This window comes from Dendrobates tinctorius, unplaced genomic scaffold, assembly GCF_039654945.1.
Source record: "Dendrobates tinctorius isolate UK_male_01 unplaced genomic scaffold, ASM3965494v1 ptg000093l, whole genome shotgun sequence".
Classification (NCBI taxonomy): Eukaryota; Metazoa; Chordata; class Amphibia; order Anura; family Dendrobatidae; genus Dendrobates; species Dendrobates tinctorius.
The window spans coordinates 24,215,035-24,241,707 of NW_027361761.1; the positions used below are offsets into that span (position 1 = coordinate 24,215,035).

Genomic DNA, 26,673 nt, shown 5'->3' on the forward strand with positions numbered 1-26,673 from the left:
CAGGCTCATAATCAGGTGGTGGGGTACTGGTACAGCTGGTATTGCTGCTGGCACTGCTGCAGGCTCATAATCAGGTGCTGGGGTACTGGTGCAGCTGGTATTGCTGCTGGTACTGCTAGGAGTGCTGCTGCAGTTTTTAATTTTTTGTGGTACTACTTGTGTGCACTGCAGTTGGCTTTGCTTCAGGTACTATCCTGTCATCTGTTTCACACTACAAAGCTAAAAATGTGTTTTAGGCTATGTACCCACGTATGCAGAAAAAAAACGGACTCCTTCCCAGGAAAAACGCGTGTTTTTGGGCGATTTTTGCTCGTTTTTTTAATGCGTTTTTACAGGAGCATCCCCCTGCTCATAGAATATAGTTAGAAATGCGGATTTTTCAGAGAAATTAATGAGCATGCTGCGATTTTTACCGCAATGTTTTGTTTTTTTTTCCGCTGTAAAAACGCATCAATGTGCACAAAAAGTGCAGAATTCATTAAAATGATTGGGATGCCTCCTGTAAGCATTTTTTAAGCGTTTTTGCCGGTAAAAAGGCTTAAACGCGAAAAAAACCACTTACGTGGTTACACAGCCTAAATATCGATGCATTCACATGACTGCTGCAATCAAGTGTGATTATGCAGGACTGATAAAAGTCCTGTCAGGAGCGGAGAGGGGAGGAAGGTGAGCCGATAACTGTTGCATAGAAATCAGTGGGTTGGAGCAAGGTGGCTGGGATGCTGGGGGTTAACTCCTCTCTTGTAATGTAGCCATTCCGCCAGGCTCTGGTGGCCCAGCTCCATGGTAATGAGCTGTGCACTATGTAAGATAAAGGGTCTCACAGCAGGAGAATGACAACAGATAGAAAAAGTAAATCAATTGGAAACTTGCTCATTTTCATGCTGACTAATGCACTAAAGCGATTTAATAACCTGGGAGTACCCCATTACTCGAACTCCAGCACTCCCTCCTCTCAGGTCTGGCATACAAAATGCTAGGCCTGATTGGGTTTTCCCCTTGTGTGATTTGAGATGGTCCACAGTAATCTAAAATAACACATGACTTATAAAACCTGGGGCGACAAAACAATCCTCCTCCCGATCCCTGCCCCCACCCGTGGCTGTATGACAGGACAGCGTGGGGATGTTTAGGCTAGATGTCACCGTGATGGCTGAAAGCTGTCACTTGTGTCTATCCTCACAGCTTGGCTGATTCATCTTCTGGCGACAGGCCTACCTTATGGAGGCTATAAATGTCTACATGCCCTTTACACCCAGGGAGGAGCCGGCACCAGCCCCCACATTGTGTAGTGCTGCCTACTGGATGGCAACACAAGCTTGTCTTCTCCCCTCCACCTGGGGCAGGGAGGCATGTGTCCCCAGACACACGATCTACTGTCCAAATCAGGTTTTATGAAATAGGTATGTTTTTTAAAAATTTTATTTAATTTTTCTTTATTTTGTTTGTTTTATACTGGCCACAGAGGATGCATTATAGACGCTTACTATATTTTTGAGAAGTTTAATAATTACAGACTTTCAATGAAAAGTAACCCCCCCCCCCCTACAGTTGATAACATGGGATCCACCATTCACATTAGATGTCACAGCTCACCTCCTCCTCCTGTACAATGACTGATAACAGCTTTGTAGATAACACTGGAACCATCATTCACAATAGGTGATGTCACAGCTCATCTTCCCCTCCTGTACAATGACTGATAACTCCTCTATATACAGTAGATAACAGAGGATCCACCATTCACAATAGGTGATGTCACAGCTCACCTCCTCCTCCTGTACAATGACTGATAACAGCTTCGTAGATAAGAGGATCCACCATTCACAATAGGTGATGTCACAGCTCACCTCCTCCTCCTGTACAATGACTGATAACAGCTCCGTAGATAAGAGGATCCACCATTCACAATAGGTGATGTCACAGCTCACCTCCTCCTCCTGTACAGTGACTGATAACGCCTCTATATACAGTTGATAACACGGGATCCACCATTCACATTAGATGTCACAGCTCACCTCCTCCTGTACAGTGACTGATAACGCCTCTATATACAGTTGATAACACGGGATCCACCATTCACATTAGATGTCACAGCTCACCTCCTCCTCCTGTACAGTGACTGATAACGCCTCTATATACAGTTGATAACACGGGATCCACCATTCACATTAGATGTCACAGCTCACCTCCTCCTCCTCTACAGTGACTGATAGCGCCTCTATATACAGTAGGTAACATAGGAACCACCATTCACAATTGGTGATGTCACAGCTCACCTCCTGTACAGTGACTGATAACGCCTCTATATACAGTAGATAACACAGGATCCACCATTCACAATATAGGTGATGTCACAGCTCACCTCCTCCTGTACAATGACTGAGAACACCTCTGTATACAGTAGATGGCACAGGATCCACCATTCACAATAGGTGATATCACAGCTCACTTCCTCCTCCTTCTGTAAAATGACTGAGAACACCTCTGTATACAGTAGGTAGCACATGATCCACCCTGTGTCCTCATGTCCCTTTCTCTCTCTGATTTCCTCTTGTCCTGTGTATGGATGATAATAACTTATTGCCTGTGCCGATCTGCAAAGTGGTGTGGCAGTGCACATTACCGACCACGGCTGCATTTATTCCTTATGGGGCTGCGCTCGGCTTTGTCTGGCAGCCCCACTGAAAATGGGAATTATTCATTCACTTTGAAAAACTGCTCAAATCAGTCTGTCACATCAAGTCTCGCTGTAATCTCACTGAGATATCTCATTACACCTGCCTATTGAAGCCTACAGAGGGCAAGGCATACACAGATGGTGTTACTGCTTTAGTGAGTGTTTTATCTCACCACCAGAGAGCTGGATTCACAGCTACACTGCTCAGTGCTGCTGTATGCTGTCCTCCATGCTGCTGTGTCTGAACTTTTGCTACAGAGGGACAGAAAAACAGTAATCCCTCATGTCTGTTGGTGCTTTGTATGGAAGACACCATAGTAGGTAATTTCCACCCATTAGCTCAGAGACAACTGAAAATTAGAGAGGCTGAACTTGCAGAAGGGAAAACTGGTGAAAAATGCAGGATAGGGGTCATTTAATGGCCAAAAATTGTGTTATTCCTCACTAAGTGACCAAAGCCCATGGACTATGTTGCCGGGTGCATGACACAGGACCAGCGTTGTCCTATTAAAGCCGCTCTTATTAGTAGGTGGGGGCGGTTTTATGACATCTTGTTTGCCAAAACCCGGTAGACAGCAGCTATATTGCAGGGGCACTGTTAGGTAATTGCTGGTTGTGAGGACCATAGATTGCAGATACCTCTGTCTGGCAGTCGTCCAGGAGAGGAGCCTCCTCTGCAGTGAGCTGCCGGGTGTGTTATGTTCCAGTAGAGCCAGTGAATGCCGTCATTAGGGGCTAATTGCACATTTGTCACCGTAATAACACACCACAGTCCTGGATTTCAACCTCCTCCATGAAATCTGTCTAAAAATATCATGAGAGTACTTTGTTGATCTAGAAGTATCGAAAAATACTCGTGAAATCTGGAGAGAGGAGCCGTGCCATGTGGGGTCACCATTTATGACCCTCGCTAAGATCTCTGTAAGTGAACGGTTTCTGTATACAGACCCCACTGGTGTACGGTTTGCCACAGTTGTACCCGAAATTAGGTTTGCCTTCATAAAATCTGCTATTTCCAAGATTTTGCAGCACTGAGCGGCGGGCCTGTAGGGGTGCCGCTGGGGCGCGGCGGGCCTATAGGGGTGCCGCTGGGGCGCGGCGGGCCTGTAGGGGTGCCGCTGGGGCGCGGCGGGCCTGTAGGGGTGCCGCTGGGGCGCGGCGGGCCTTGTAGGGGTGCCGCTGGGGCGCGGCGGGCCTGTAGGGGTGCCGCTGGGGCGCGGCGGGCCTGTAGGGGTGCCGCTGGGGCGCGGCGGGCCTGTAGGGGTGCCGCTGGGGCGCGGCGGGCCTGTAGGGGTGCCGCTGGGGCGCGGCGGGCCTGTAGGGGTGCTGCTGGGGCGCGGTGGGAATGTAGGGGTGCCGCTGGGGTGCAGAGCTGTGGGATGGTAAATGTCAGCGCTTCGATGCAGGAGGATGGCACTGAGCGTGGAAGAGGCTGAGGTGCAGCAAGCTGTTGCTCATATTGCTGTACCCTTTTATTTGGCTCTGACAGGTGAAGCTGCAGAGATTTGTCTTCTTGCCATATTTTATCCTTTCACGCTTTTGTGACTTTATTTAGGCGGAGGTTCAGTGATCCAGGTGTACATTGCTCTCTCCCTCCTTCCTGGTGGTGCGAGCTGTCGGGACAAGCGCTCACCTGCATTCTCCACATTCCTTTACCTCCTGATATAGATCAGTGATCACCATCTCGCCCCCCCTGATCATCCCCCCTTCTATTTTTGTGCCTGGTTTTCCTGTCCAGTGACTTACTTCCTGCTAATGATGATCCATTTAACTGTTTATCTGCTTGTTAATTTGCCTTCCCCAGTGCGTTACCCGTTCAGTATCACGATTGTGTTAATTTCTGTCTCCTGTAGGAAATTAAGAAAGAAGCTGAACCAAAGGAGGAGAATATATCTAGAAGGGAAAAGTCTGGAAATGTCGCTAGCCTGGTACAGCGGATCAGTGTGATCGGGATTCCTGCGATGGGACCACCGCCGCCAAACAAGTCCAGCAAGAAAAGTACACTGCTCCTGTTATTTGTCTTCCATACTAAATGTTCCTAAAAATAAAGTCAGAGATGATTTCAGTCATTTAGGAACTAATGACACCTAGTGCAGGACTACCCATCCCAATCTGCACCCACCGGGGCCTAGTGCAGGACTACCCATCCCAATCTGCACCCACCGGGGCCTAGTGCAGGACTACCCATCCCGATCTGCACCCACCGGGGCCTAGTGCAGGACTACCCAGCCCGATCTGCACCCAACGAGGCCTAGTGCAGGACTACCCAGCCCGATCTGCACCCAACGAGGCCTAGTGCAGGACTACCCAGCCCGATCTGCACCCAACGAGGCCTAGTGCAGGACTACCCAGCCCGATCTGCACCCAACGAGGCCTAGTGCAGGACTACCCAGCCCGATCTGCACCCAACGAGGCCTAGTGCAGGACTACCCAGCCCGATCTGCACCCAACGAGGCCTAGTGCAGGACTACCCAGCCCGATCTGCACCCAACGAGGCCTAGTGCAGGACTACCCAGCCCGATCTGCACCCAACGAGGCCTAGTGCAGGACTGCCCAGCCCGATCTGCACCCAACGAGGCCTAGTGCAGGACTGCCCAGCCCGATCTGCACCCAACGAGGCCTAGTGCAGGACTGCCCAGCCCGATCTGCACCCAACGAGGCCTAGTGCAGGACTGCCCAGCCCGATCTGCACCCAACGAGGCCTAGTGCAGGACTGCCCAGCCCGATCTGCACCCAACGAGGCCTAGTGGCAGGACTGCCCAGCCCGATCTGCACCCAACGAGGCCTAGTGCAGGACTGCCCAGCCCGATCTGCACCCAACGAGGCCTAGTGCAGGACTGCCCAGCCCGATCTGCACCCAACGAGGCCTAGTGCAGGACTGCCCAGCCCGATCTGCACCCAACGAGGCCTAGTGCAGGACTGCCCAGCCCGATCTGCACCCAACGAGGCCTAGTGCAGGACTACCCAGCCCGATCTGCACCCAACGAGGCCTAGTGCAGGACTACCCTGCCCGATCTGCACCCACCGGGGCCTAGTGCAGGACTACCCAGCCCGATCTGCACCCACCGGGGCCTAGTGCAGGACTACCCAGCCCGATCTGCACCCACCGGGGCCTAGTGCAGGACTACCCAGCCCGATCTGCACCCACCGGGGCCTAGTGCAGGACTACCCAGCCCGATCTGCACCCACCGGGGCCTAGTGCAGGACTACCCATCCCGATCTGCACCCAACGAGGCCTAGTGCAGGACTACCCATCCCGATCACCCAACGAGGCCTAGTGCAGGACTACCCTGCCCGATCTGCACCCAACGAGGCCTAGTGCAGGACTACCCTGCCCGATCTGCACCCAGTGAGGCCTAGTGCAGGACTACCCATCCCACAACAAGCACCCACCACTAGTCTACTAGTAGACATCACTTTTGCCTGGAGCATTCATTTAAGACCGGGGTCAGATTTACGAGAAACTCGCACAAGCCTCGCATCTTAATACCCGACACTGCCTCCTGCACTCGGGACCGGAGCGCTCGGCTGCATAGAAATACATGGAGCTGCACACTCCTGTCCTGTGTGCCGGTGGCAGTGCTGGGTATTAAGGCGCGAGTTTCTCGCTAGTGTGATCCCGACCTTAAGGATATAGACCGCTCTACGCTGACTGGCATTAGGTATTGTGCACTCATCAAATCCAAAATCAAACCACTCTCTAAACAGTTTTAATAAATAATGTTAGTGACCTCTCACCTAGTTTTCCTGCTTTATTCTGATGAGGGGGCAAACTCCCCAAAACACACCTGTAACAATGCCTTATAGCCTCTGTCGAAGGCCTCTCACTCAGTTAATCCAGTTCTCCTGCTTTACACTAATGAGGGGGCAAACATACTGAAACACATCTGTAATACCTTAAACCCCCCTGTTGGAGGTCTCTCAGCCAGTTCTCCTGCTTTACACTGATGAGGAGGCAGACACCCCAAACCACATCTGCAACGCCATGTAGGCTTTATAGGCCTCTCACCCAGCTAATCCAGTTCTCCTGCTTTTCACTCCATGAATGAAGCTGTGCTGATACTTGAGAACTAGTGAAGGCCCCAGTATCCTGGGAAACAGACTTGTTGCTTTGTGCCCATTCATGTAATTGTGCGGCTACAGGTCCCTTATTGGTTCGTGGTGTGTTGCCACCAGCTTTACCAGAATACAGGGATGTAGAAAGCTCCTAGGAGCTGGTCGGGCCCTGTAGTTTGGAGAGTTGGCCCTAACTCGTGGTGTATGCCCAGTAATGTTGGACATTTCTCAATTGCCCCCACTGCAGGCTTTATGTAGGTAAATGTTCCTCATCATTCACCATCTGCCTTGTTGTTCCCTACCAGAATCCAAGAAAAGGCAATGTAAAGTAATATTCGATTACATACCGCAGAACGAAGACGAGCTGGAGCTTAAAGTGGGAGAAATGCTGGAAATCACAGAAGAGGTGAGCAGCCGGCAAGGCCATGGCTAGGTGCTGAGGTTTGGGGCATGGAGAACTTGTGTGATCATCCACGGTGCAGATGTAACGGTCTTGAAAAATTACACCTTTTGTATCTGTCTTGGTGAAAGATCCTCATTAGTCCCTTTACGTCACGTGACATACATTTTCTCCTTCGCCTCATTGGGGGACACAGGTACTGTGGGTGTATGCTACTGCTGCCTGGAGGCTGACTCTAAGTGAAAAAAGGTTAGCGCCTCCTCTGCCGTATTCACCCTCGCCCCGATTGCGGGCGGAAACCAGTTCATGCTTAATGTCCGTTGGAGGCACACATTTGTTTTTCTCCAGACTTTTTTTTTTTTTTTCCCTATGAAGATGAGACAGGGGCGACGGACCCTATTGAAAGGATCCGATCTCCCCAAACGAACAGCGGGCGAGCACGTGTGAGTGTCGCCTCCACGTATCCTCTCCCGCAATGTGGGACACGTCTGGTCTTTTTTCCCAGACTTTATTTTTACTTTCCATGAAGATGAGACAGGGGCAACGGACACTATTGGTCGCCACCACACGACCCAGGGACAATGATCGCCGCAGGAGGCATGCCTCCTGATCAACTTGTTGGAAATACGAGCGATCTGGCTGGCTCTGCAACATTTTCAGCACCTTCTAGCAGGCTGCCCCGTCCGGATTCAGTCGGACAACACCACGGCGGTGGCTTACATAAATCATCTGGGCACCCGCAGCAGAGCAACCATGCGTGAGGTAGGGCACGTTCTTCACTGGGCTGAAAAGAACCACTCGGTGATATCGGCGGTCCACTGGACGGCAGTCTTCCTCAGTCGGCAGGGTCTTGCGTCCGTGGAATAGTCACTGCACCCCGAGGTCTTCCAGCAGATTTGCCAACGGTGGGGAACACCGGATGTGGACCTGATGGCCTCCAGGGTGAACGCCAAGGTGCCCATGTTTGTCGCTCGGTCCCGGGACCCGCAGGCGATCGCCGTGGATGTGTTGGTTCTGCCATGGAACCAGTTTCGCCTCCCATACTTATGCCCCCCCCCCCCCCGCTGCCACTACCGAGGGTCATCAAGAAGATCAAAACAGAAGGGGTTCCAGCGATTCTGCTGGCCCCAGACTGGCGCTGTCGAACATGGTACGCTGATCTAGTGCAGCTGCTCGCCGACGTTCCTTGGCGACTGCCAGAGCGCCCAGATCTACTGTCCCAGGGCCCGATCTTCCACCCGCGCCCAGGGGCCCTGTGTTTAACGGCATGGCCGTTGAATCTTGGATTCTGACCCAGGCGGGGTTTGGGAGCGAGGTGGTTGCTACAATGGTTAGCGCCCGGAAGCCTACCTTGGTGCGAATTTATCACACTTGGAAGGTTTTCTTGGTGTCGAGACCGCGGTTATTCTCTGCTGAGATTCTCTATTCCCAACCTCTTGGCCTTTCTCCAGTCTGGCCTAGACTCAGGAGACAGATATCGGCTTTATCCGTCCTTTTCCAGCGCAGAATTGCTGCCAATTTGCAGGTAAAGACTTTCATCCATGGGGTCTCCCACTTGGTACTTCCCTATATTGCCCTCCTGGACGCCTGGGACCTTAACCTGGTCCTAAGCGTTCTGCAGGAAGCTCCATTTGAACCGCTACAGGATGTTTCTTTGTTGTACCTCTTCTGGAAGGTGGTATTCCTTGTAGCCATAACTTCTATCAGGCGAGTCTCTGAGCTGGCGGCTCTATCCTGCCGAGCCCCGTTTCTCACTTTCCACAGGGATAAGGTGGTTCTCAGACCAGCTCCCCCCTTTCTGCCGAAGGTCGTTTCCTCGTTTCACATTTATGAGGATATTGTCTTGCCTTCATTTTGTCCAGCACCAGTACACCGCGTGGAAAAGGCCCTTCACACGTTGGACCTGGTAAGAGCCCTCAGGAGGTACGTGTCACGGACGGCACCCTATCGGCAGACAGACACGCGGTTCGTGCTCCCCGAGGGGAGCAGGAAGGGACTCGCGGCCTCAAAATCGACCATAGCCAGGTGGATTCGTTTGACTATTCAGGAGTCCTACCGCATCAGGGGTGCGCCTGTTCCAGCAGGGATCAGAGCACACTCTACTCGGGCAGAGGGCGCCTCGGCACCAGGCTTCGGAACAGGTTTGCAAGGCAGCAAGCTGGTCTAGCCTGCACACGTTTGCCAAACATTACAATATCCATACTCAGGCTTCAGCGGATGCGAGCCTAGGTAGGATTCTCCAAGCAGCGGTGGCGCACCTTTTAGACACGAGGTGCATGTAGCTTGGATCGGTGAGTCAACTTCCCACCCAGGGACTGCTTTAGGACATCCCACAGTACCTGTGTCCCCCAGTGAGGCGAAGGAGAAACATGTATTTAAATTGTGATAAATTCACGGTAAAATCCTTTTCTCTGAGACGCTCATTGGGGGACACAGCACCCACCCGGATAGCCAATTGGCTCTTGTTTAATTATTGTGCATTTTCATTGAAATTAGGGTGGTTCTTTTCTAGGCATATTGTTACCTGCATTAAGGCTGATTTTGTTGTTCTACTGCTTTTGCACTAAACTGGTTACCGCCTGCAATTGGGGTGAGTGTGTATACGGCAGAGGAGGAGCTAACCTCTTTTTACAGGTCACCACCTGACAGCACACTGGAGGAAGTCCTTCTTATCTGCAGTGGGACAGGAAACCACGAGAGCTTAAAAGGATCCTCCACTTACCACCCTTCAGTGTTTTTCCTGTCCCACTGGGGATAGGAACAGCGAGAGAAGATCTGACCGTTCCACGCAGATGGTTAGGATCGGGGGGCCCAGCCTTTTCCCTTCCTACCTCAAGAATTCTGCAGCTGACACCCGAAAGAGGGTCCCTCAGCCCGTCCAGTGTAGTGCTGCTCCTGGAGATGGGGTCGCTTCCTCCTGATGGGGGCTCTCGACCCCGGATGCCACCGCCGATGTCCCGAAGCCCGGGCCGCCTCTATGGAGTCCACTCGCCCCACAAGCGGACCCCGGCAGTGGATCACCGCATCCGTGAGACACGGCACGTCAGGGAAAGCATGGCCGCGTCGTGCCAGAGGACCTGGGCGCGTCACTTCCGGCCGCGCCATCGAGGCCGAGGCGCGTCCCTTCCGGCCGCGTCAGGAGGGCCGGGGGCGCGTCATTTCTGGTCGCGTCGTCACTGTGCGACTTCCGGGTCCCGACCGCCCGGTGTCACAGGCCGCAGCCGGTATAGGTTCACCGGAGAAGGGGGGGCAGGCGTCTTTCTCCAGTGGAGCGGATCGGCAGCGCGAACAGCAACAGCAGTCCTCTCTACCCAGGAATGGAGGACCAGGCAAAGACTGAGACGGGACCGGAGAGCCAGGGTCACGTGAGTAACCTCGAAAGAGAGGTCACTGCAGGGCCCCAGTAAGGCACCCCCCCACAGAACACTTATTTTATATGTTCCAGGGGGGAACCTCCACCTCAGAGAGAAAGGAGCCCAGGAGGAAAGAGAAGAAGTGTTCCGTTTGCTTTAAGAAGCTAAAGGACACGCGGCAAAAGACCCTCTGCGATGCATGTACAAAACGCATAGTGGGGGAAGAACAGGCTACACTCATGTCTAACATGAGAGCAATGATTAGGGAAGAAGTGCAGGCTTCGGTATCCAGCCTGGCCACTCCCCAGACCCCGCAGGTGACCCCCCCCTGGCTTCCAGAAAGAGGCAGAGGGAGTCGGACACCTCTTTCGAGGACATCATGTCAGAATCAGAGGCGGAGGAGGAGATCAGAGAGCACCCAGAAAGAGGAAGGAAATATCTTTTTTTCGTCCGGGGATACGGACGAACTATTGGGGGCAGTGTGGCAGACTATGCAGATCGAGGAACCCCCGGCTACCCTCTCAATACAGGATGAGATATTCGGGGGGTTGCGCTCCCAGACTTCGATGGTCTTCCCAGTAAACACCCATATACGGGCAATGAGCAGAGAAAAGATTAACTGTCCCCAGAGACTTAAGACTTCGCCTGCCGTTTGACCCAGAGGAGGTCAAGGTCTGGGAGCAGATCCCTAAGATGGATATCCCAGTGGCGAAAGTATAAAAAAAGACGGCGATTCCGTTCGAGGACTCCTCAAACTTAAAGAGCCCCTAGATCGGAAGGCAGACGGGCTCTTAAAGAGGGCCTGGGAGAGTTCAGCAGCGGTTATAAAAACAAATATAGCCGCGACATCAGTGGCACTCTCCATGCATCTATGGATAGATGATTTGGAGGAGCACCTGTCGGATAGAACTACGAGAGAAACCATCCTGAAATCCCTCCCTTTACTAAAGTTAGCTACGGGGTTTTTGGCTGACGCCTCGGCAGAGTCCATTAGATTCATGGCCAGAAATCAATCCTTGTCCAATGCAGCCAGGAGAGCTATCTGGCTTAAAAGTTGGTTGGGTGACGTGCAGTCAAAAAATAAGCTGTACTCAATTCCCTTCTCGGGGGGTAGAGTCTTCGGGCCTGTGCTCGATGATATCTTAGAGAAGGCGTCAGACGAAAAAAAGGGGTTCCCTGAAGAGAAACGTAAGAGGTATCAGCCCTTTCATAGACCCCGTTACAACCAAAGAACGGACTACAGAGGAAAGGGGAAGTCGGGTCGTTGGAGCTACCCCAAAGGGGGCGAGGGGAGAAGTAGGAATAGAGACACCATCTTCTCCGGCCCAGGGTCTAGCTCCCGAAGAAAATTACGCCACCAGAGTAGGGGGGCGATTACTCAGGTTCAGGAGAGAATGGCAGGTTACCACCAGCCCCTGGGTACTACAGGTCATTTCTCAGGGGTACAGGATAGAATTCAACTCCCTAACCCAGACAGATTTTTAGTTACCAGCTCTCAACTCAGTCCGGCTTCCCCCATGTGGTTGGACATCCAGGATCTCCTGGAGATAGAGGCGGTTGTGCCAGTACCCGCCCAAGAGGAGGGGAGAGGACACTACTCGACTCTCTTCGCGATCAACCATCTGGGGAGACCAGAACCATAATAAATCTCAAGCCCCTAAACAAGTGGGTAGCATACAAACGCTTCAAAATGGAATCAATAAGATTCACGATTCCTCTTCTGGGAAAAGCGGTGGTAATGTGCACGCTGGATCTGAAAAGTGCGTATTACCACGTCCCCATCCACCCAGACCACCAAAAGTATCTCAGGTTCGCGGTCGAAAGGGACGGCAGGATACACCATTATCAGTTTCACTGCCTCCCCTTCGTCCTAGCATTAATTAATGGTAGAAGTAGTTGCCTACCTAAGAGCTCGAAATATCACGGTGCTCCCTTACTTAGACGACTTCTTAATCATAGCAGATTCAGCAGCCCAGCTCAGGGTCGACTGTCAGTCTTCAATTTCCACGCTGCAAAGGTTGGGTTGGATCATAAATTGGTCAAAGTCAGATCTCATACACAAGCCCAGAATAAAATTTTTGGGGGTTATGCTACACTCGGAAAGAAGAATGTCCTATCTACCAGAGGAAAAGCAAGCCAGCATGCCAAGGAAGATTCGTCAGTTTTCAAAAAAACGGGTATCAGAAAGGCAATGAGGATCCTGGGGCTGATGACTTTGTGCATTTCCTGCGTCAGGTGGAGTCAATTCCACTCCCGCGACTAGACAAGAAAATACAGTTAACCCCCCCCCCGGGTCAGAAGGTCGCTGCTGTGGTGGGCCGCTCCGAGAAACCTAAAAACTGGTGTCTCATGGATTCAATCTCCGGAAGTCGTAGTGACAACGGACGCCAGTCTGTATGGCTGGGGCGGATACGTCGGAGGAAAGTACTACCAGGGACGATGGAGTCCGGAGGACAGCAACAGGTCCTCCAACTTCAGAGAACTACATGCGGTCTGGAAGCTACTACTCGTCGCCTAGTCTCTGGTAAAGAACAGGCATGTCAAAATACTGTCAGACAATACCAAGACACCTGGCGCTGCAAGGCGTAGCGGAGCAGATCTTCAGATGGGCGGAAAGAGGTCTTCTCAATCTCAGCAGTGCATCTGGAGGGCACCAGGAACCAGATCGCAGACTTCCTCAGCAGAAGAAGAATAACCGCAACAGATTCGGAACTCAACGACGAAATGTTCAGCAGCCTGTGCGACTGTTGGGGACAACCGGAAATAGACCTATTCGCGGACAAGCGGAACGCAAAAGTCAAAGCCTTCTACTCCCTGAGCCCTCTGGGAAACCCGACAGGGATAGATGCCCTATCACAGTCCTGGAGCAGAGGCCTGTTGTACGCCTTCCCGCCTCTAGCTCTCATTCCATGAGTTATCAGTAAGGTCTACGAGGACAGAGCCAGGGTCATATTGGTGGTCCCCTATTGGCCAAGAAGAAGTTGGTTTCCCCTACTCGGGAAGATATCACGGGAGGAACCCATTCTCCTGCCTAAAAGAGAAGACCTTCTCCACCAGGGTCTGATCTTACACCAAAAGCCGGAGACGCTCCAGTTATCAGCCTGGATCCTGAGCGGCAGGTCCTAAGAGCAAGGGGTCTATTGGACGAAGTCATATCTACCCTGCAAGCAAGTAGAAAACCTGTGACCGCAGCAATATACAACAAGATCTGGAAAAAATTCTGCAGCTTTTGTGGAGAGGCGACAGTCGAGACTGACCAACCCAACATCCCGAAGATCCTTGACTTCTTGCCGGCAGGGTTCAAAAAGGGCCTTAGACCCAGCACTCTGAGAGTGCAGATTGCAACCTTAAGCGTGTTCTATGACACAACCCTATCATCACACCCGTGGATATCCCGGTTCTCGAGGGCGGTACACAGGCTTAAACCCTTAATAAGGAAGACCGTCCCTCCTTGGGACCTTAACCTAGTCCTCAATGCGCTATGTAAACAGCCATACCAGCTAGGGACAGAGATAAATATCAGTAACCTCTCACTCAAAACAGCTTTCCTAGTAGTAGTTACCTCAGCCAAAAGACCAGGATAACTTCAGGCCCTATCAATCCAAGATCCCTACTTACAAGTATTTAATGACCGGTTAGTCCTAAGACTCGACCCGGCCTTTCTGCTCAAGGTTATCTCAGACTCAAACATGAATCAGGAGGTAGTGCTCCCTTCTTTTTTTCAGTTCCCAAAAAATAACAGGGAAAAAGCTTACCATAACCTAGATGTCAGGGAAACTGTACTCAGGTACCTTGACGCATCCAGGCCTTGGAGACAGGATAATAACCTCTTTGTCCAATACAGAGGCCCTAACAAAGGGAAAAAGGCGTCGAAATCCACAATGGCAAGGTGGATTAGAACCACTATTGGCACAATCTATAGGGCACGGGGCCAGAATCCCCCGGGAAGTCTTAGAGCCCACTCAACTAGGGCCATGGCCGCACCATGGGCAGAGGGGGGGGGAGCCTTGGCAGAACAGATCTGCAGAGCAGCATCTTGGGCCAGTCTTAGTACTTTCTCCAAGCACTATAACCTAGATGTGACATCCACACAATTAGCATTTGGGAGAAAAGTACTCCACGCAGTAGTCCCGTCCTAGAACCAGTATCCTTTGGTACTACTCCAGTGTGCTGTCAGGTGGTGACCTGGAAAACGGTATTTAGACCTACCTGTAATTGTGTTTCCAGGAATCCATCCTGACAGCACTATTAGTTCCTTCCCGATGACACTTTCCATACAACTGTGATGTAACATGTGTATGAAGAATGTTGGTTTAAATAAAATCTATATTTGCATCGATCCAGATGTTACTTTGTGAAATCACTGAAGGGTGGTAAGGGGAGGATCCTTTTTAAGCTCTCGTGGTTTCCTGTCCCACTGCGGATAAGAAGGATGTCCTCCAGTGTGCTGTCAGGATGGATTCCTGGAAACACAATTACCGGTAGGTCTAATTACCGTTTTTTCACTTTGTGTCAGCCTCCAGGCGGCAGTAGCATACACCCACAGCACCTGTGTCCCCCAATGAGCGTCTCGGAGAAAAAGATTTTACGGTGCGTTTATCACAAAAATCCATATTTCATCACTGGTTGTGTCGGCTCCATGTGTGTCAGGTACCAGCTGCGTTACACAGCTTGCACACCTGCCTATAAAGGCAGCAACCGAGCGAACTAGGATCACTGCTGTTTAACCGTTTAGATTCCTCTACCAAGCAAGTGCTGATATGATCACGGGTGCCGACGCGTTACCGTATCATTAATTTAAGTGACTATATATTGCATATTGTTTTTATAAATATATAAATACTCTAATTCGAATCACACTCTTCTACATCTGCTTCCCTTCAATATTTGCACAATAATGAGCGTGCAGCGTTTGGCACAGTTAGAAAACCCCCTTTAATGACCCCATTAGTAAGATGCAGTAGATGTGTGCATGATTCCAGCTCCGCAGCCATTCTCCCAAAATGCACAGCACATGGGGACGGCCCCGTCACGTCTCACCTCTTGCTCAATACGCCACATGTTGTGCAGCCTCTCCAGATCCCGTCTCACTGGTTCCTGTTCTTATCTTTTGTGATCGTGTTCATCACGTGGCTTTCTGGAGACAGTCACCCATTTAGCGTGACAGTCAGGGAAAGCAGTGATCGGACATTTCTGCCATACGGCGGTGAAAAGCTATAGTCTGGTCAGTGGTGCAGTGCTGTGGGCTTAAGAACTAAACAACTACCCTTCTGTTCTACCCGATGACTGCTAAGAACGGTCACTGACCGTTCCCGCCAGCGATTCTGCTGCTCCACGTCAACGCGGCAGCTCTTTCTCTTCTGCTCTGCTCGGACAGAGCGTGGCTGCTGACGTCACATTGATTAACAGCTGGCTCCCCGCAGTTATACAGCAGGGAGCCAACTGTCAATCAGCATGACATCAACAGCAGAGCGGAAGAGAAACCACTGCTCTGCCGATGTGACACCGTAGAATCACCGGCAGGAGCAGTCTGACCACTCTGTACCAGCAGAGATCGGCATCGGGCGCAACACCTGCCTATTAGTACATTGGCCCCTTTATTGACCCGCCATGATGAGGACTATGTTAATTTTTGTGCCTTTTATGTTATCCTTTCCTTTTTCCAGGACTCATAGTTTTATATTATTCTGTGGATATAGCAGTGTATGGGCTATTTTTTTTGCTTGGCAAGTTGTAGTTTTTATTGATGCCATGCTGTTTTTTAATCGCTTTTTTTTTTTTTTTTTTGGTCTGGTGTTTTTAATTCTTTTTTTACTCATTTCCATCTTTTTACCTACACTATAAGATTTTTATACTTTGATAGATCGGACTCTTGTGGACTTGGCAATACCAAACGTGTATTATTTATTTTTATGTTGGAAAATGTAAGTGATTCAATTCATACTTCTAGATTTTATAAATCATTTTAATCACCTTAATTACCTTCAAGGGGCTTGAACCTGCGATTGATGGCCTATACTACATGTTGATAAATTATCAACGTCCTATGACTCAAAACCACACACTGGCCTCAGGTGTACAAAGATGGCAGCCACAGGGTCAATCAATAGGCCCAACCATGGCAAGGGAAAAACAGTCAGACTGGCCCCCTGAGGTCGTGTCGGCCTTGATGGGCGGCGGAGGGGACCCTGGCTTGGATCACAACAGTTAAGTTCTGCTATCGCCCCCTGCGTTGTCTCCATACATGCATGGATGCTCGATATCCATCATACATGTCTGGGAGACGTTACACGTGCTGTCCAGTGTAGCGCATTCGAGAGAAGTGCAACTTGAGAGAAGCCTTTTTAGATTAGGATGACCGATTTGAAGACCTTATGTGGGTCTTTTACTCGATATCCTTCCCTCGAGGAACAGATTTTCAACTTTTGCAATGTTTCCATTTCCTTTAAAGCAAGCAAAATGGGGATCGTTTTCTCACAAACCGTGTTGGAGGTTTTCTCACGTGTCGATCTTTGCGTTCCCTTTCACGCAGGTTGAAGAAGGCTGGTGGAGCGGGACATGTAGCGGACGCTCGGGGCTCTTCCCTTCTAACTTCGTGAAAGAAATGGATCTGTCGGACGACGGAGAAAGTCAAGAAAGCTCTGAAGATCTAGGTAACGTCCTCTTTCCCCGCAGCATTATTACCGCCATGGTGTTTGTAACGTCCCATTGTGGAGGGAATCTGTATCTGACCCAAGGGTTGCAGAACTACATCTCCCAGCAGCTGCAGGCTGGGGCTTGTAGTTCTGCAGTAGGATGCTTTCCATTATCCCTCATGGCAGGAGATTTAACCCTTTACCTGTTGCGCTTTGAAGTCTGTGAGTTCAGGCTGTGAGCTGCCTGCAGCAGTGGGATCCGGATCTGGGGCAGGCGAGGCTCCACCGGTGCACGTGGCCGGAAATAAACACCATGTCGTCATTGCATGTGTTTTGTATTAAGCTGGAAGCGAATGTTCTACGCTGAGCCAAATATTTGCCCAGTTGCAGCACAAGAGCAGCGTGCGCCCCTGCTGCCTGATTGATCCCCGGATCACTCATTAACTTCCTATTGTTTTGTGCAGATCCGGCTGCTCCTGGAGTTGGTAACTTTTCCCAGATTTCTTCTTATGAAATGTGCAGAATTGTGTATGTTCTGCATCGACGAGCTCCGGTATTAACACTTTCCTGGGTTCTTCTTTATTTCATTTTTTAAACTTTTTTGTTTTTTTCTTCACCTCACAAAAGCCTTAAAGGGGATATTCCCATCCTATCCCACTATGTAGTAGGAGGTGTAATAATAATAATGTTAACAAATGCCTCTGTTTTTTCTCAATTTTGTAGAAAAAAAAAATTGGTTTGTGCCGTTACTTTCTGAGACCTGTAATTTTTGTTTTTAATTATTAAGCCCTGCTTATATGTAGCATAGACGATCGGAAGATCGCAGCCTTATGTCTGCTAAGAAGACTGTTGGAGACGGTAAAATCTTTAAAAAAAACAAACAAAAAAAAAAAACTGTTCAAATCACCGCTCTTTTCCCACATTCAAAATAAAAAAAAAAAAAATAAAAAAAAAAAATAAACATTTTATATACCTGCATTCAGAAATGTCCGATCTAAAATATAAAGTACTTTAAAGGGAATCTCACCCTTTTTAAGCCCTATCAGCTGCCAGCATTGACATCAGGGGCTTATCTACAGCATTCTGTAATACTGTACATAAGCCCCCAATGTAACCTGAAAGAGAAGAAAAACACGTTAGATTATACTCCCGGGAGGGGGCTGTCTGGTCCGATGGGTGTCGCGGTCCGGTCCGACGCCTCCCATCTTCATACGATGCCGTCCTCTTCTTCCCTTCCTGTAATTTCTCCGGCGCAAGCGCACTGCTCTGCACTGTTGAGGGCAGAGCTGAATACTGCAGTGCGCAGGCGCCAGACCTCTCCCGGCGCCTGCGCACTGCAGGACTCTGCCCTGCCCTCAACAGGTCAGAGCAGTGCGCTTGCGCCGGAGCAATTACAGGAAGGGAAGAAGAGGACGGCATCGTATGAAGATGGGAGGTGCCGGACCGGACCGCCCCCTCCGGTGAGTATAATCTAATATGTTTTTCTTCTCTTTCAGGTTACATCGGGGGCTTATCTACAGCATTACAGAATGCTGTAGATAAGCTCTTTTTTGGCAGCCACAATATTGCAATAAAATGCAATAACAGGCGATCAAAATATTTTCATATCTACCCGAAAATGGTATCAATAAAAACGTCAGCTCAGGGCACAAAAAAATAAGCCCTCACCAGCCCCTGATCCTGAAAAATGGAGACGCTATGGAAAATTGCGACTAAAGCAAATTTTTTTTTTCCCCCCCCCCTTACAAACTTCAGATTTTTATTTTTCACCACTTAAATAAAAAGAACCTAGACATGTTTGGTATCTGCAAACTCGTACTCACCTGGAGAATCAAAATGTCAGGTCAGTTTTTAGAATTTGGGGAACATAATAGATAAAAAAAAAAAACAACCCAAAACAATTGTGACATTGCACTTTTTTTTTTTTGCAATTTCACCGCACTTGGAACGCTACTCCTGTTTTACAGTACACTATGTGGAAGATTGAATGGTGTCATTAAAAGGTACAACTCGTCCTGCTACAAATACAAGCCCTCACGTGGCCATATTGACGGAAAAAATAACAGTAATGGCCATGGGGAAGAAGGGAGCGCAAAAATGAAAAATTGCAAGGTGGTGATATGTTAGGTGATTGCAGTGCAACCACAGACTATGTCCGTCAGCAAGAAGCCATGATTTTGGAGCAGTGTCCCCGATACCGTGGTGGGTGGAACATACAGGGGTTGGACAAAATAATGGAAACACCTAGAAACCTCAACAAAAGTTAGTTTAATATGGTGTAGGTCCACCTTTTGCGGCGATTACAGCCTCAATTCTCCGAGGTATGGATTCATACAAGGTGTGAATTTTTTCCAAAGGAATTGTAGCCCATTCTTCACTTAAAACACCCTCCAGTTCTTTGAGCGGCGATGGCAGCGGAAATCGACGTCTAACTTGAATCTCTAAAATCGACTATAAATGCTCAATAATGTTGAGGTCTGGGGATTGTGGGGGCCAGATGAGATGCTCAACTTCATTACAATGTTCCTCGTGCCATGCTTTAACGGTTCTAGCTGTATGAATTGGTGCATTATCAGCCTGAAAGATTGCGTTCCCCACCGGGAACAGTGCTTGAACCATAGGATGCACTTGGTCGCCCAAAATGCCTAAATAATCGTGGCTGTTAATTCTTCTATGAAGGGATATCATTGGCCCAGCAGATCTCCACGAAATAGCACCCCAGATCATCACAGAACCTCCGCCATGTTTTACGGTTGGGAGAAGGCAGTCTGGATGGAATGCTTCTTTCGGCTGTCTCCAAACATACACTCAGCCGGGGGTCGGAAATAGGGTAACAGATGATTCGTCTGAGAATATCACATGTTTCCACTGCTCGAGGGACGAATTCTGGAGGTTTCCACACCACTCTAAACGCTTGGAAACATTTGTCATTGAGAGCAGCGGTTTTCTAATTGCAGCTCTTCTGTGGAATCCAGATTTGTGCAGCTCCTGACGAACAGTTTTCGTGGAAACTGGGTTCTGTAGGTGTTCATTGAGCTCAGCAGTGATTTTCGGAGCCGTGGTCTTGCGATCCTCTCTCACAATTCGCTTTAGAGTCCGACGGTCTCTCTCAGTCAACTTCAACTTTCAGCCGGACCTGTGCTTTCCTGCGGACGTTTTTCCTTCTCTTTCAAAAGCAGTCATTACTTTGGAGACAGTACCTCTTGACACGCCAAGCATTTGGGCACTTTCTGTTACACTAGCGCCTGCCATTCGAGCACTAACAATTTGGCCTCTTTGAAAATCCGAGAGGTCTGCCATTGGTATCAGGTTCTCATCAATGTTCTTACAATTCTGCAAAACAAGCAGTTAATTTACATACACATATCACATAACACAAATAATCAACTACAAAACATTACCATATGTCACGGTTTGCATGTTTATAACATGTTCGAAGATTATGATGCCAAAACGTTAGGTGTTTCCATTATTTTGTCCAACCCCCTGTATGTGCAGCAGCCCGGGACGTATGCCGGAAGCTTATGGCGCCGCCGTCCTGTAATGCATCAGCCGCCGCGTGGCTTTATGTAACCCGATGCAATCAGGATTAAATCAATGGGCTGCGATTTACAGACTTATTACAAAGATTTATAAGAAAGGGGGATTATCTGTATACTCCGAATAATGCATTACTTTCCCCTCCGGCTCGCCTCCTCGTACAGCAGATGGCACTCCTTGCACTTTTCTGGATTACAGGCCAATATTGGTAATGTCTTCTCTCCATATGTAAACTGGTGACATGAAAAAGCAGAGATGTGAGGAGATGAGGCGGCCGAGGCACGAGGGTAGTTACACGTCCATTCCTCCATTTATATGGCGGCTCTGACTCGGATATCTGGCCAATGTCTGACTAATCATCTTCTGCCCAAACATTATCTGATCAGAGCCAAAAATCCACTGCTCATCCTGTCAACGCCAGAACATGATGGGAGTTCTAGTGGTGCCAAGGTTTCTATATTCTATAAGGTACGACCATAGATGTGTAACAGCGCGCCAAGCAATGTTCTTAATCCCTGGCGGCTGCTCCGGATCTCTGCTTACAGACATTGAATGGGAACCTTCAGACGTCCACAGAATGAGCTGGGCTCACGTTCTGGTCACACGTACCAGGGACGTTTTAAATGTCGGAGGCCACGTAGGTGGTGAAAGCTATAAATATTCACTTGCTTTCTGTTTCTTATTTCCGCAGAACCAGCGTCTGCCGCCGTTGCCTCCCCAGCATCTCCGTCATCTCCAGCTATTAACTCAGAAGTGCCTCCTATGTCTGTGGCACAGCCAAAGAAAGTCATGGGAGTCGGCTTCGGAGACATCTTCAAGGAAGGGTCCGTGAAGCTCAAGACGAGAATGCACAACTCCGAAGTGGAAGTGAAAAGGCCGGAGAAGGTAAACGGACTGGAAAATGGTCCCGGCTACATGGGGGGAGTTTAGTAACCTATCCTACGGTAGTACACTGGGGTGTGACGTGTGTCCTCCCCTGCGGGCATACACGGATTAATCTCAGATTTTTGCCTTACCTTGTCCAACCATTTTCTTTTTTTGCAGCCATCACCAACGCCTCCAACAAAAGTCGCTCGAACGACAAGTTCAGACCTTCCCAGGACGGAAACTGACAGTAAACCTAAAGGTTTGGTTTTATTTTACTATTACTTATGCTATCCGCTTATTAATTATTACCAAATGGCAAATGAGCACATTATAGTCACGTGTGTTTTTTTTCTTTTTTTAATGTATGCATCTGTTATTTTGTGGACTAAACAAATAAGTATTTCAATGTCGGTGCTGTGTTGTGAAAGGACAGTGCTCTGGTGCCATCCATGTGTTGTCCGCTCTGTTCCCTTTGTGCAGAGCATGTGTGCGTTACAGGCCTTATACTAGTCACAGTAAATGATTCCCTTACATACCGTATGTGTCTGACGTTCGTACCTGCCATTCTCTAGGGGGATCACACAGGAGGCAGCATCCTGAGCAGCGCATAACCAGTGCTGCTCAGATACTGCCACGTCAAAGCTCCCCAATAGCAGGAGCTGATTTTTTTTTTTTTTTTTTTCTGCCTTTACTATAAGATCACTTTATAAGGTTTTTTTTCCCCAAAATAGTATGTTATCCACACATATTGGATGAGGGATAACTTACTGTCTTATGTGATTGGAATAACCTTTTAAAAAAAAAAAAAAAAAACTGTCTGACTTCGCTTCTTATCTTAAAGGGAACCTGTCAGCAGTATTGTGCACAGTAACCTACAGACAGTGTCACGTTGGCACTGTTATACTGATTACAATGACACCTTGGTTGATAAAATCCGTCTTGTGGTTGTTCTTTAATCGTTATTTTCAGTTTTGAGTTAATGATACGTCCGTGCTCCGGGCAACCTGTGAGGGATCAGTGACCGGTCAGAAGCCATATTGATGAATACCTAATCAGAGCACCACATGAAGACCCCCCCACAGGCCGCCTCGAAGCACGGGCATATCATTAACTCAAAACTGAAAATAAAGATTAAAGAACAACCACAAGACTGATTTCATCAACCAAGGTGTCATTGTAATCAGTAGAACAGCGCCAACTTGACCCTGCCTGTAGGTCACTCAACACATTCCTGCTGACAAGTTCCCTTTAAATAAAAAAAAGCGGACAAACACAGACTGATTATTTTATTAAAGGTGTGGTCCGGCTTTGGGGCTCAAGTCTGTTGTCAGGGTTCTCTGGTGCCAGGCTTGTGACCGCAAGTGTGTGATTTGCATACTTGTCACATGCCAATTAGACATGTGCGGCTTTACACAATACAAGTGAATTGAGCAAGTCTAGTTGGAAGGTGTCCGGAAGTATGAAAATCGCGTACTTCCAGTACATTGGGCACCCACTCCGACACTGCTCTGTGACGATTGACATAGCTGCAGTTTTAACCCCTTTTTAAATATGGACCTTTTTAATAACTTATAACTGTCCCTAATGCCGAGCAAAGGGACCTTTTTTGTTTATTGCAATACCTAATGTAATGTGCCAGTCTTATATCCAAGCCATCCAAAGCTCAAAGTGGTGTAAGCGCCGGTATGATGGGGAGTCGTCTGCAATCAGATTAAACTTCATGCAGCCGTGTCATTGCTCGGATTATGGCACTGGTGTAAATCTTGCTCTGCTGGTTTATTGCCTCAATTATAAATGTTAGCCAAATATCCAGCACTGATAGGAAAAATAAGCCTGAAATTACCGTATATACTTGAATATAAGCCGAGATTTTCAGCCCATTTTTTTGGGGCTGAAAGTCCCCCTCTTGGCTTATATTAGAGTCATATACACCAGGGGGTCGGAGGGGGAGGGGGGGGGCGGGGGTGTCAGGTCATACTTACCCGTCCTGGCACGGTCTCTGCAGCCCCCAGCTTCTCCACGATCTCCCTTCCTTCCTTCAGTGGTCACATGGTACCACTCATTACACTCATGAATATGCACATATTCATGAGTTTAATGAGCGGTACCACATGACCGCTGAAGGCAGGAAGGGAGATCGCGGAGAAGCTGGGGGCACCCGCCAAGCCCCTGGACCTGGTGTGGCCAGTGTGTTGGGAAACCCTGGGAGGAGGGTCGGCTTCCTGAATAGCACCCGGTGCGCCCTGTGTGTTGGACGGTCTCATGCGGAGACGGAACGTCCTGAATAGCACACAGACAGGACACGTGAGTTTTGTGTGGTGTTTTTTTTTTTTTCTCTTGTCTCAACTCGGCTGCGGTGGTTCAGTGGGAGTCAAGAAGGTGACAAGCGGCTTGGTGTAACTCGGCGGGGTTACGAAGTTGACAAGCGGATTGCTGTAACTCGGCGGGGTTACGAAGGGGACAAGCGACTCCCTGTAAGGCCTGTTTCACACTTCCGTTTTTGTGTCCGCCAAACGGATCCGTTTCCGTTTTTTTGACGGAAACGGATGCAAACGGATCCGTTTTTTAAAAAACGGATCCGTTTTTTGACGGATCCGCGGTAACCGCTATGGGACAAACGGATCCTGCAAAAAAATGGCGGATCCGTTTTTTTACGGAAACCAACGGATTTTGACGGATTTGAAAAAACGGAAGTGTGAAACAGGGCTAACTCGGCGGGGTTACGAAGGTGACACCAGCAGCTGTGTATGAACGGCAGCCGGAGGTGTCGGTGTTCAGTGACAGCAGGAGCTGTGGTGGTGCCAGCAAGGACTTGTGTGGTATCGTAAAAGAGACAAACTGTGTGGTTGTGAACTGTGGTCTAAGGAGACTAGTAAAACGGACATGGGGGAAATCCCGAAAGGGGGTGGAGTCCCAGAAGGGGGTGGTGACCCAAATCGGGGTGGTCCAGAAAGGGGCCGGATTGATCCAAAAAGGGGTGGTAACCCAAAAAGGGGTGAAGTCCCAGAGGGAGGTGGTGACCCAAATTGGGATGGTAGTCCAGAAAGGGGCTGAGTTAGCAAAAGGGGCAGCACTGGGTACCTCAGTGGACATGTCTGGGGAACCGCAGTGTGTGTTTGTGTCTTTTGAGAAGTGCGGCATGTATTTTCCAGATAACGACGGGCCACAGGTGTGTACCGTGATGCTGCACTGAGGAGCCTCTGGGAGGCTGGACTCAAAGAGTCAGGTGACTCTGACAGGAACTCTGCTCGTTTTACCTCTGACCGAGAAAAACGTCTGGGTTCGCTGCGAACATGGGGTCATTGTGAACTATACGGTGGACAGAGTTGTGATTGAGATGACAAAGGGGGAGTGCCAAGGTGGTAGTATACCACCAAACTGAGTGCATACCTTTGAGAGGGGCCGGGACTTTGTCTTGTTTGATGATATATGGCAGGAGGATGGAGACGTTCCTACTGTTGGGTTAGCAGACATTGTAACGGTGACGCCTGCTAAGCTGGACAGGTCAGTTGTAGAAGTGACCGGAAGAAGGTACATCTGCCCAACTTACGGACCTGACGTCTCGTGACATGACGGATGGTGGGCTGGGAGATGAGACGATTGGAGTGGACACACGGTCAGAGGGTAACTGGAGGGTTCTCTTGGATGATCAGCGTGACTCAGACTCTAGGGGTGACTGTGGCTCAGAGAGAGAGGGAGCACAGGCTAGAAGAGCTAGAGAAAGAAGTCTTCGAGCTCAAAGGTCACCTGGCATCGTGGCAAGGTCTGAATAAGTCCCTCAGAGAAGAGGTAGGAGTATTCACAGAAACTGTAAGAGGTCTTCTGCGGGAGAAGAAGTGGGATGAAGACTTACAGCGGCCAGGCCTGAGTGATGAACAGAGTGAAGACAAGAAGAAACTGGAGAGTATGGAAGCAGAGATGATCCATATGCAAGAGAAGCTTGCTGCTGCAGTGTGTGCTAAAAGGCAAGCACAGCAGGAAAGAGATGAACTGGCTGATGTGATTGCCAACAACAGAGGTGAAGATGCTCTGGCTTTGGAAGAAAAGAGGCGGTTAGAGTCTGGCATTGTTCAGCTGGAAGAAGTGACATGCTGAGAAAGGCCACACTTCAGGTTGACCTGATGAATGCTGATCTGAAGACAGAACGTAGTAATGCTCAGAAGAATGAGAGTGCCCGTCAGCAATTAGTTCACCAGAATAAGGAGTTAGAAGCAAAGGTTGCACAACTGGAGGAACAGCTGGATGCGGAAATTAAAGTGCTACAATCTGCAAGCAAACAAGTATGCCGTACAGAGAAAAAACTGAAGGTTGTACTAAGGCAAATGGATGATGAGAGGCGTAGTTCTGAGCACTACAAAGACTTGGCAGAGGGAAATGATGTGCGTCTGAAACAGTTGAAAAGCCAGATGGAAGAAACAGAGAAAGAGGCTCAACGTGCCAATACGTTGCACCGTAGATTACAGTGTGAACTGGAAGATGTTAATGCACTGAAAAGCAAACTTAGACGTGGTTGGGGTACCATTTGTTACAAGACGCTTAGATAAAAGATGGTGACTGACTAGTGTCTGACGACGCAGACAGACCGTGACTGGAGGGTCAAAGACAACGACCGATATTCTGGCCGCTGGGGGCGGGGGAGGCCTAACGTAGGGATGAGGCCGAATGACAGATGGAGACGGTTCTTTCGACCTGTGGGGCAAGGTGTAATGAGTGCCTGGTCTTGAGATCCTGGTGTAATGTTGTGTGTTCAACCCCATAAGTTTGAACAGAGGGGGGAGGTATGTGGTGTAGTGACCACTGTGTCCGCTAGGGGACGCCGTGTGGATGTCCCAGGAGAGAGGATGAGTGGCAGAATACTGAATGATCGTTATGTATCTCAAGGTGGTTGGCCTTGGGATGGAGACTAGTGTGTGTTGATCAACAGTGATACTGCTGAGGTACTGTTTCAATGTGTTTGGGAAGTTTCCAGGTAACTGGTGAGACCAGTTACCTACAAACCCACCCAGGGGGTGTGTTTAAGAATGCTATTATAAAGTGTGTATGAGTGGTAGAAGGACCTGTGGTGAGGTCATAGCCGTGTGACCCGGTGGGCGTGGCTACGGACCATATAAGGTGGCCAGGGTAGGTCACATGGGGTGAATG

General features: G+C 49.3%; 1 protein-coding gene across 3 annotated transcripts in view; it reads left to right on the forward strand.

Annotated features, from left to right (window-relative positions):
• The window catches only part of CD2AP (CD2 associated protein), a 100,537-nt gene that overhangs the window by 40,695 nt on the left and 33,169 nt on the right, over positions 1-26,673 (forward strand). For all 3 annotated transcript variants that reach the window (XR_012234300.1, XM_073586584.1, XM_073586585.1), the window contains exons 3-7: positions 4,534-4,678; positions 7,042-7,142; positions 17,022-17,142; positions 21,356-21,549; positions 21,709-21,790. Coding sequence is in view for 2 of the 3 variants with exons in the window: in XM_073586584.1 (XP_073442685.1) it covers positions 4,534-4,678; positions 7,042-7,142; positions 17,022-17,142; positions 21,356-21,549; positions 21,709-21,790 (643 nt within the window). In the remaining variant the exon portion in view is untranslated. The remainder of the gene's footprint in view (positions 1-4,533; positions 4,679-7,041; positions 7,143-17,021; positions 17,143-21,355; positions 21,550-21,708; positions 21,791-26,673) is intronic.